This window comes from Melopsittacus undulatus, chromosome 8, assembly GCF_012275295.1.
Source record: "Melopsittacus undulatus isolate bMelUnd1 chromosome 8, bMelUnd1.mat.Z, whole genome shotgun sequence".
Lineage (NCBI taxonomy): Eukaryota > Metazoa > Chordata > Aves > Psittaciformes > Psittaculidae > Melopsittacus > Melopsittacus undulatus.
In genome coordinates, this window is record NC_047534.1 from 18,244,842 (window position 1) to 18,255,947 (window position 11,106).

General features: G+C 46.1%; 1 protein-coding gene across 3 annotated transcripts; it reads left to right on the forward strand.

The window, feature by feature from the left end:
* Nucleotides 1-1,367: 1,367 nt before the first annotated feature.
* On the forward strand, nt 1,368-10,879 carry RNPS1 (RNA binding protein with serine rich domain 1). 3 transcript variants are annotated; one of them, XM_031050326.1, is made up of 8 exons: nt 1,368-1,453; nt 4,369-4,560; nt 4,915-5,070; nt 5,360-5,551; nt 6,773-6,875; nt 7,650-7,803; nt 8,329-8,470; nt 9,814-10,141. In XM_031050326.1, the coding sequence occupies exons 2-8, from the start codon at nt 4,490-4,492 to the stop codon at nt 9,917-9,919; spliced, it is 924 nt and encodes a 307-aa protein (XP_030906186.1). In that variant the 5' UTR covers nt 1,368-1,453; nt 4,369-4,489; the 3' UTR covers nt 9,920-10,141. The 3 variants fall into 3 exon arrangements, with proteins under 3 accessions (XP_030906186.1, XP_030906187.1, XP_005150715.1); XM_031050327.1 differs by lacking the exon at nt 4,369-4,560 and having other exon boundaries at nt 1,381-1,453; XM_005150658.3 differs by lacking the exon at nt 1,368-1,453 and having other exon boundaries at nt 4,490-4,560; nt 9,814-10,879.
* Nucleotides 10,880-11,106: the final 227 nt, after the last annotated feature.

Below are 11,106 nucleotides of genomic sequence, written 5' to 3' on the forward strand. Positions count from 1 at the left end.
TACCTCATTGGTCAGCCTGGGTCAGGTGTCCTGTCTCTCCTTCCTCCCGGCCTCCCCTCCTCCCTGGCAGAGCATGAGCTCAGAAAAAGGCCTTGGACAAACCAAACATTTGAGCAGTAACTCAAAACATACTTGCTATCAGCAACCGTTCTCAGCCTGAAAGTCAAAACACAGCACTGCACCAGCTACCAAGAAGGAGAAAAATGACTGCTACTGCTCAAACCAGGACAACACCGTATCACAAGGGCTAACACATTGAGCATGGTTGTGATTCTGTGCCTGTACCTCATAAAGGTCAGGTTTGCATTAAGAAATTATTTGGAGCATCTAAACCTGATATGAAGGCCTGTGGAACCACAGCTTGAAGGAAAAAGAGGCTTTCACAGACCTGGGGGTTTTCACATCCAGGTTCAGAAATCCATCTCTGCTCTGGGACTCAACAAATTTGTCAGGCTGAGCTGAAGTATTCGGACAAGAACAAATACTGCCAGTACCTCCCTGCCTTTACCTGGACAGTCAACACTAGCCTCTCTTTAAAGTTTTATACAGCCTTAAGTGTCTAGTCTCTAAAGATACAGCCCTTCCAGCAGAGTTGCAAAGGCTAAACCACAAACACACCTTGATTTTCTAGTGTCTTTCATGTTGGTGAATAGGAAGCAAATAAATCATTGCATGGTATTTGTTCCTTGTGGTGCAAGGAGATTTGAAGAAGGTTAACATCAATATTCCTGCAGGGTCAAGGCATGTCTTCTAAGTGTTGCAGGAAAACAGAGAAAAAGTGCATCGTAGCAGAGTTTGTTGGCTGGAGGACATGAAACACAAATGTGTGCACAGGCACATTCGGGTGCAGATAGTCCTTAAGCGTTGAGCTTGTCCATGGCCTAGCTGCTGGTGTAGACTGCAAACCTCAGACCTCCAGAGAGGGCAGGCCAGATGTTCAGACTGCTCCTGAAGATTTCATTCATCTACAAGTGTTTCAGCTAAACTGCTACATTCACCTCCTTCTGCAGAAAACAAAGAAAACTCAAAAATCTTTTTTCTGTTGTTCCAAACCTATACAGGTACTCAACAGTGCAGTCATTGGAAATTCAGGCTCATCTCAACTCTCTGCAGAGGTATCCAAGGCTGTTACTACACATTAGGATGAAATGTTTCCAAGCCTTCAAAAGACAAATCCCACATCCTGTAACTCCTCTAACAAGGCCACACAGACTATATGCTTGAAAGGCAGACACACACCTAACCCCTGACCGCTGCCACCATCAACATCCTCAGTATCAACAACCACCACCAATCACCATCTCCAGGCGGCTCCGGCACTGTCCCTTTAAGCCCGCCCTGCTCCCTATCCCTGTGCGTGACGATATCAGCGTGCGCCGCGCCCCTTTCCTTGCGCGGTGCGTCGGTTGCGCGCGACGGTCTCGTATCGGCGGTTGTGGCGGGCGCCGAGGATGTGAGTGGGGCAGGGGCTGGGGCCATCGGCGTCCATCCGGCCCGGCCGCGGCGCGGAGCGGAGCCGTCGCTGTGCGGGGGTGCTGAGGGTAGTGAGCCGGAGCTGCCGAGGAGGAGATGGCGGGTGGAGGATCAGCGATGGCGCCTCAGCGCTGCGGCCTACCGTTCCCGGGGGCGGGGAGGGAGGCCGGAGGGGGGCGGGGCCTGCACGGGAGCTGGGGACGGGTGTTTCGGTGCTCCACGCTCTGCAGGAGCGCTGTGCGGCCTCGGGGGCGGGCGGCGCGGGCCCTGCGGTGCGGGTTTGCTCTGAACCGACTGTGTGCTTGGTCTGTGCTTTTCTCTCCCTGTTCCTCAGCCCGCGCCTTGGCTTCGCTCATAGCATGGCAACACGTACGGTGCGGTCAGCAGCGACAAGCCCTCGGTCCGCCCGGCGCCGTAATGTACCCCATGGCGTGCGAACCGGGACGTGGAGCTGGCTGCCCCGCGCGCTGTAGTTAGCTTGTGCCTGTCGGCCGTAACTTTGCAAAGGACTGTTGAGCATAGAACTCTCCCGTTATATCGGCAGATCTTTACTCCATTTTGCAAATGAGGGTTTGAAGCAAAATGCCGTTAAAGGGCTTGTCTGTAGCCAGGCAGGAAGTCCTGGGAGAGCCGAGTTTGTTTCCTTTGCCACAAAACTGCAGCTCTCTTAAGAGTGCAAATCAGCTTTTTAAAGCAGAGAGATGTGTGTGTGTATGAAGTGAATGTTTGGCTTGTGTAGATTGCTCTTAGACTTGTTTGGGGTGAGTGCTGTGAAAACATTGACTGGCTAGGGATGGAGAGGATTTTGGATTGTAAGAAAGCGTGTCGTTTAGAAACGAATTGTTATACACCCTCCAGTGAAGACCATGGTTTTGTTCTTTCCATATCGTCCCATGAAGTCTGAACACATGCAGGTGACAGTCCCACAGGCTGTGTCTCTTGAGCTCAGGTTTGCAGCTGAAGTAAGCTGGCAAATGGCATTTTTGATATAGGTACATATATTTTGATGGAGAGAAATGCTGTTTAGTTTGGAGGCAGCTTAAATGCTGCAAGTATCACCATATGGAAGTTTGCTGAACATGCAGATGTCAAGTGGCACCAGAGCTATAGCTGTTTAACTGAAGTATTTTCTACTGCTCCAGCAGCAAAGCCTGTGCTGGTCTTCCCTTGAGCCCTCTCTCCCCCTCCCAGTAGGGCTCAAACAAACTAGCTATCAGATTATATGAGATAGTTTTGCATGGCTGAGCTGATAGTATCAGCACTGTGATATCCACGGGTGCAAGATAAGTTGGTGTGTAGAAAGATATAACACAAACCTGGCTATGATATATTTAGAAAGACAAAGGAAACCATCAGATTTTTTGGTCTTGTGAGTCCAGAAACATGTCTGGTCTGTTCTTCCAAGCAAGTCAGTGGGTTTCATGCAGTGGCTTTCAGTTGTGAGCTTCACTCTAGAGGCATAGAGCTGGTTAGAAATGTTGTAAAGCTGAATGATGTACACAGGTTTGCTTTTCTAGTCACCTCTCCAACACCTACAGAGCAGTCTGTGGACTGCCTTCTTATCACCACTGGTGTTAGGGAAGACCTTTCCTCTCCCAGCAAGCCTTGTGGTGTCACATTTATGTTGTGGGTTTGCTGTTCTTCATGCAAAAAGGTGTGGGTTTTTCTTGGCTTCTGGATCTGTGGGGACCTGAATTTGTGAATATTTGTATTGCTTTTTGGAGTTGTTGTGTTGTGGAAAGCTGTGAAGCTGAAAATCAGGAAAGTAAGTTCAGCTGTTGAGGAGTGAACAAACATTAATTTGATTGTAGTTTAGTGAATAAAGTAATTGCTTACCAGAAGTGTAGAAGCAACAAGACTGTTGGATGCAGTGGGCTGGAGAGGTGTTGGGTTTTTTTTTTCTTGTTAACTAATTTTGCCTGTGATGCATGTGGAGGTACAGATGTTTCTAACATCATGCAGTACTGTGGATATTCAGTGCCACTTCAGATGGGCCTGGTAGTTCAGACATGCTTGTGCCTGCTCTTCCATTTCCTGCATGTTCCATTCATAGTAGGTAAAGAGTGTCACAGCAAATCAAATCTGCTACCCTCTTTATGTGTTTATTAACACAGGTTGGAGGCAGCCATGTAATCCAGGTGTTAAACGATCCATATGGAATGGTCAAAATGCAACGGCCTGTTTAGATATTGCAGAATATGTGGTGGATGCAGCCTCTGATGAGAAGCATTCAACTAATGCTCAGTATTTTAGTGTTAAATAGTGGGGTATTAAATTTGTCTCCTTTTGGAGCTAGAGTAAAGAGGGAACTGATTTGGGCTAAATAGGTCAGAATCCAGTTCAGCCTTTCTGCTAAGAAGTTAAAGTGGGATCTGCTATTGCAGCAGTACAGCAAACTGGGCCCTTTAACCTGGTCTTTCCAGGGCTGACAGAGCTTTGGGAGCAGCAAGTTGACACTGAAAGCAGACATAATTCAGTGAGGGGATTGTTCTGAGCAACCCTTTGTTCCTGACAAACGTATGATGTATGGCACAAATTTTCTTTGGAGAAAACTAGTGTTTACTCCTCTGGAGACAAGGCTGTTACAAAGATGCATGAGCTGCCTGTGCATCTTGCCAAGAAAATGGCTGTTCTCTGTCTGCCATTCTTTGGATAATTAAGGTGCTTTGTACCTCTGTGAATGTCATACGAACTGGAGACTGCTACACCAGGCACAGGGTGCCATGTGAGGGGCACAGAGACCGCCTGTCAACAGCAGTGTGACAGTGCGTGTGACTGAAGTACAGTATGAGAGTCAATTGATGCCCCGTGTGCTGCTATTGCTGCAAAGTAGGCTTGTTGTTTTGTGCCTATCTGTTAATTTCTTGTTTCTAAACCCTTTTATCTTGTCACTAGGCTGTTCTTTGGAGTTTATTGCACTCGATTAGGGATCGATTCTCAGAATCAAGGAGTTAGAAGTGAGATTTGAGATAAGTGAGGCCCATTCAGTGCTGCTTTGGACACCTCCGAAGGGAAAATGGAGTTATCAGGATTGAAAAAGAAGAGTTTGCTAGGACTCAAAGAAAATAATAAAAAACCCAACACTAGGTAATCATTCTGTCCGAATTTTCTAGGTATAATGAACCTGGGGGTGTTACAGGGTGCCAGGTCTGTCACAGTGAGGGTGAGGAGTTGGAAATGCCCCTCTTCCTGCGTGAGTTTCTGTATGTGAGAATTTCTGTATGCTATAGCTGTCTTCCTCAAAGCTGCTCTGGAATGTAAAGTATTTTCCTTTTTCTAAGAAGTCGAAACTTGCCTGATGCTTTAACTGTGCAGTTACAGAGATCTTGAGTTAGAATTGAAGTTCAATATTTTGTGTTGCTGTTCTGTTCCTCGGGCAATGGGGTATTTGTTGTTTGTGTTTCTCTGTATTATAAATGTCTTCTGCAATTGTTCTTGAAGGGCTCCTTCACCAACCAAACGCAAGGATAGGTCTGAAGAGAAATCAAAGGACCGGTCCAAGGATAAAGCAGCCACTAAGGAATCTGGTGAAAAGGATCGTGGCCGAGACAAGACACGCAAGAGACGCAGTGCTTCTAGTGGGAGCAGCAGCACCAGGTAGTTACTCCTCCAGGCAGTAAGAAATTACAGTGTTTTCAGAAACCTCCAGTTTGATTTCCGGTATGTTTCTGTTGAAGGCTGGTGCTGTGTTAGGCATGGTGCAGGTGTTTCTAACTGAAGGGGTTGGGATGGTTTAGGTGTGAGTTTCCTTTGGCTGTCTAGTCAGCTGTGTAGCAATAGTTTGCATTGTTCAAGGTCACAGCTGCTCTCTCTGGAATTATCTGAAGTTTTTCAGCCACTGTTTTTCTGGGTATTCTACTCATCTTTATTCCACGCCATGCTCCAGATCCCGTTCCAGCTCAACTTCCAGTTCCGGGTCCAGTTCCAGCACTGGTTCAAGCAGTGGCTCCAGCTCCTCTTCTGCTTCAAGCCGCTCTGGGAGCTCCAGCACTTCACGAAGTTCCAGTTCCAGCAGCTCCTCTGGATCTCCAAGTCCGTCTCGACGGAGACATGACAACAGGAGGCGCTCCCGCTCCAAGTGAGTTTTATTTGCCTTCTAGGAATTACCGGGTGGCAGGTTTTTTTTTCACGTAGATTGCAGGATTGTGATCAGAACAAATTGTTTTCTGAAGACTAGTCACTTTCTTCGCAAGTTAGAGATCTGAATTTTGTTAAGATGGGTGTGCTCCTTTTGCTTATGATTGAAACATATTCTCTGTAGGGAAAGAGGTTAGAATCACTCATTTTAAGATGAATGATTTTAAACTTTGTAGAGGCAGTTTTAACCAGTGTTTACCCAATAGTATGGGTCTGAATGGGCACTGGATAAGAGTAAAGCTCTTTGTTTCCTGTAAGTTACAGCCAAGACTTAGCAGAAACATCAGAGCTGAAAATGGTGTGTGTTCTTACATATAAAAAATGAAAGGTGGGGGGATGTGAGCAAGGGATGCATTTTTCTCTAAGGGTTGGAATCAAGCTCTGCTAATGTCCATACAGTTCTTCTGGGCAATTCTGTAGATAGGGTGCTGAAGGCTGATAAAATCCACTGGAGTATTATAAGCCAGTGTGGGGTTTTTGGTTGGGATTTTTGGGGTTTTTTTTATATCACTCCATTTATGGAGAGTAAGATTAGAAAGAAGCATAAATCCAAACTTTCTGCATACTGATTTTTTTTTTTACTGATTAAAGTTACATTCCAGACTTTTGGGGTTTCTACACTATTTAAGGAATTGTGATAAGAAGCTACTTAACTGTGGCATATTTGGAATATTGTATAAATTTTGTAGTGAACTGCAGGTACAGAGACACAAATAATTGGACCCATTAACTGCCTGGTTGTGGTATGCTTTGGTGCTTATGTTCTCATTTTGCCTCTCAAATTGTAGAGGGAAAGAATGTTTTTTGTCTGAACAACTGGGAAATTCTTAAACTATGGCCAACAACTTTATAGAAAAGTTTGCTAAACTTCATGTTTGTTATCCTTCTTGCAGTAGAATTGAAAACTCACAGAAAAAGGCTCTCAAATTCCAGAAGGTTCTAAAGCAAAAGCAGACAGGACAAATGCAAGTCTCCAGATGTTTCCAATTGAAATGCGCTCAGCACCACCCCAGCGCTTCCTAACCTTAACTTTCTTAACATAAGAATAAAGATGCCCTCCCAGGAGAAGTGGTACTTCTTAATCATGTGTTAATGACCAGCCTCTTGGTTTCCTCTTGCTTGTTCCCTGAAAATTGTAAGTATTTTCTGCTGTCAAAATCAGGTCCAAGCCACCCAAAAGAGATGAAAAGGAGCGGAAGAGGCGGAGCCCATCACCCAGACCTACAAAAGTGCATGTTGGAAGGCTCACTAGAAACGTGACCAAGGTAATGCCATGCTCCCTGTCATGGCAGGCTCATGTATCATTTGTGAGGATATGTGAGTGGCTCTTCTGAAGCTCTCAAGACTTTGTTGCTGCCAATGTGTTGCTTTTGGAAATCCTTGCTTTTTGTCCAAATGATCAGTGAGGAAATTTTTGGTAGGATTTTACTTAGTCAAATACAGTGCAGGCTTTTGCAGCTGTAGTGCTGGAGAGGTCTGTCTGCTTTGTCAGTGTTTCAGGCCTTGTATCCTACCTTCCTAGGAGGAAAGCTGTAGTAGAACTTACTGCTGAAATAACCTTGGAGGCATTAATGATATATAGAGGTTCTTGATAAAGGATCTGAAGAAAGCTGGGCTGGTTTGAATTGTCTTTGTTAGAATGTAGCTCAAAAGTCTTCAGAGGTAAAGGGCTTTGGGTGCTGAAAAAAAGGTGTGTTTTAAGAAATATTACAGTTGCACCTTAAGAATTTTCAGCTGGGGGCATAAGCTCCATTTGCAGGTCCCCAAGAAGATTTTTACACTAATTGTATTTTTGTATCCAGTGTTGACATGCAGCAGTAATGCTGCTAGAACTTAAGGTTTGGAACAATCTGAGGAAGAGCTGAACATCAATAGAGAAAGCAGTTGTAATCTTCCCACATCTGACCAATGAAGTTTGTCTTTCTCATGGTGGCATTCATCCAAAGCTAATCTGGTGCTATGGGTTTACTGCTCTGCATGAGCGACACCTGGTCAGTAAGTGTGATCTATGTCCTTAAGAGTTCCTCTTTTCTCTGCAGGATCACATTATGGAAATTTTTTCCACTTATGGAAAGATTAAAATGATTGACATGCCAGTTGATAGGCTAAATCCACACCTGTCTAAAGGTTATGCTTATGTGGAGTTCGAGAACCCAGATGATGCTGAGAAAGCCCTGAAACACATGGATGGAGGTAAGTATCAAATGCTGCAAGGAGTCTGGTTGCTTTTAAAAGTCTTTGGAGCAGATGAGTTGGATCTGAAGACAAGATAGAGATGATAGGGATTCATAACTCTGGGGAACTGATCTTGGCCCAAAGGTCTTTGGCTTTTGTGTACTTCAGGATAGATCCAAAACATAACAGAGCTACTAAAACTTGAGGGTTGGGGTTGTTTTTTTGGTGGTGGTGTGATTTGTTTGTTATGGGGTTTTTGTGCTTGTTTGTTTTTTCCAGAATAGTAATGAATTTATTTAATTCTCTGTGAAAACCTTTCCCAATTAACATCTGAACTGCAGTGTGATGGGATATCAGATTATGAAGTCTAGCATGTACGTGGACTTTGTCAAAACAGTCCCTGAGCAGGTAGTGGGAATGGCACTGTTGGCTAGTTCATGGTTCAGCTGCTGGTGACAAAGCTGTGAGTTGCAGTAATGTGACATGTAGACATTAGTGTTGGAAAATACTTACTTCTTCCTGTTCCTGTGATTCCCTAAAAAGGCCAGATTGATGGTCAGGAGATCACTGCCACAGCCGTGCTGGCACCACGACCCAGGCCACCTCCCAGGCGCTTCAGCCCACCCAGGAGGATGCTGCCACCACCACCAATGTGGCGCCGGTCCCCTCCTCGCATGAGGAGAAGGTGAGAGCTGTGACAACTTGTATTTCCTTCTCAGTGTAACAATAGGTTATCGCTGAAAGACTCGTCTGGGCAATAATTTCATCCTGTTGGACTTGACTTTCACTTGCAAATGGCAGGAGCACCGTGTGTGTCAGTTGAACGTGGACTGTACTTTGGAAGTTGGTCACATGAGGATGGCCTGCTCTGGCCTACACCCCAAATGCAGGCTCTTGGAAATGTCAGGTGCCTTCCAGCTTGTTCCCTGGAGTCCCTTCTGCATAAATGCTTCAAGGTGGAGAGGGAAGGGACTTGTAGCTGGCAGAATGCATTTGGCAGCCTGCTTCAGCCACTCACTTTTCTGCTGCCCTTGCACCTCCCTCCGTTATTTCTGTGAATGGGCAAATGGCCAAAAAGTGTTAGTTGAGTGGAGAACACTTGATCCCAGGATGTGACCCTGTGTGCCTGTGCCTGTTCTGTGGCTCGAGGCTGCCTGAACATGCTCTGATAGTAAGTCTTCTGGAGTCTTCCTCAGTATCTTAATGGTCCTGGCTTGTGGCAGGGGGTTGGAACTGGATGAGCTTTAAGGTCCCTTCCAGCCCAAACCAGTTTGGGATTCTGCTGTTAGCTGCTCAGTCTTGGAAATTGACCTAAACTCTTGTCGCTAGTAAAAGTGCCTCCAGTTTGAGGCACTTGTTGAACATTTTGTGAGCTACAGGTTTAAAATGAGAATGTAATGTGGCACGAGATCTACCACTGCCTGTTGGTCCTCCTCTGAACATGCCTTTTACTGAGGCCTGGCAGGTGATACGTTTGGCATCCCCTCCTCGTTTGTATTCTTCCCCAGTCAACTTTTGTTACCCTGCTCAGGATCTGTTAATACTCTGTTTCTGAAGCCTCAGTGTCGTCCTGGTGGTTGTACAGATTGGTTGTAGTACTGAAGGGCTTGAAGCTTAACTGCTTCTTTAAAGTTAGACTTCCTCTAAGAAACGTCCCTGTGGTTTGGAAGGGTTTATAGGAATCCGTTCCCTGAATACACTGTACTTCAGGAGTCAAAGCTGACTTTTCAGGTGACAATCTGATATAGAATCAACTTGGGCTTGTTTTGCTTGAGGAAGAAGACAAGATTGTCTGTTCTGTGGGTATTAAACACTCATTCCACTTCTGGAGCAGAGGGAGGGTAGCCAGAATATCCCTGTTGTGTAGTCAGTGGTTGAATTGGCTTTTTCCCCTCTCAGGCTGGAGTGAAATACTCACATCATGGTGTGTGAGGTGGGGTTGGAAGGAGTGTGTTTGAAAAGCTGACAAATGACTGGAACCTGTTGCTCTTGTCTTGTAGCTAAAGGTTTCTCCTTCCTCTTTGCCAGGTCCCGGTCTCCAAGGCGCAGATCACCTGTTCGCCGACGATCAAGATCCAGATCTCCTGGACGAAGGCGCCACCGGAGCCGCTCCAGCTCAAACTCCTCACGATAAAGCAAAAGGACTGGACAGCTTTTTAATTTTTAACTTAAATCCCATCAGACTAAATATTGTACCTTTTTTTTAATTATTATTTTTTTATATAATGGGTCTGGGTGAGGAGGAGTGTTAGAGGGAGCTAATCCTGGCAGTGAAGGCAACCTAAAATGAGAGAGCAACAGCCCCTGGCCAGTGTATCACCTGTGCTGTAGGCTTCTAGTTTCCTGACATTGAATCAAAATGATTTTTAAATGGCTTTGATTTTTTTAAAGGCTGCAAAAGCATCTTTTCCTGCTAAATGAAAGGAAAATTTGGTGCAGCCTCTCTTTGTCCAGTTGGCAGGCTGCTGCTTGATGATTTCTAAATGCTTAGCACGCTGTTACAGACCAGCATGTAAATCTTGAGCTACTTCAATAACCCTGTATGGTAAGACAGGAAGGCATTTAACCTGAGCTTGGGGTTCCAGCATAGAAGTTCTCAGAGCAGCTGGAGCCCATATCTGCTGAGACACCAAGCTGTTGCTTTATCCCAACTCCCAAACAGCTGGTTAGTTTCTAACGGCGAGCTCTTCTGTAACGCATAGACCAGAAGCAACAGTCCAGCTCACTGAACATCATGCTTTAGAAAAGAAGCTGGAAGTCTTAACTGATTTGTAGCTGCCCCTGTAAATCGATTTCTTTCGCATTTTCTTAACGGGTTTTGCTAAAACCTGCCCCCAGCCCTGGGTGGAATAGTGCTTCTGCTTTTACGCATCCCAAGTTGACTGGGTGTCAATCCCTGGAGGCTGCTGGACAGGGAGGTGCTGGCTGGATTAGCTGGGCTTCCCTCGGGAAGTGCAGAGGATTCACCGCCCTTTGTACAGTTAGTGCTATACAGATACTTTGGTTTGTTTTGTAAAACTTTGTAGCCTTTTGGGCCGTGTTGTGTTTGTACTTGTGTAAGACTCTTGAATAAAGCAGTAGCTTAAGATCCGGACTGCCTCGTTCCTGCCCCTGCCTGTCTCTTAACACCGGACGGCTCCTTTTTCTAGCGTTGCTCGGGCAGGCACAGCGGATTGGCTGTAGCAGAGGGCGGGCGGAAGGAAGTGGGACCGCGATTTCCGTGTGCGCCATGGCGGCGGTCGGGCTGGAGCGGGCCCTGCGGGAGGCCGCGCCGAGGCCGGAGCGGGCCGGGGAGGAGGCGGCGGCGGCTCTGGGCGCAGT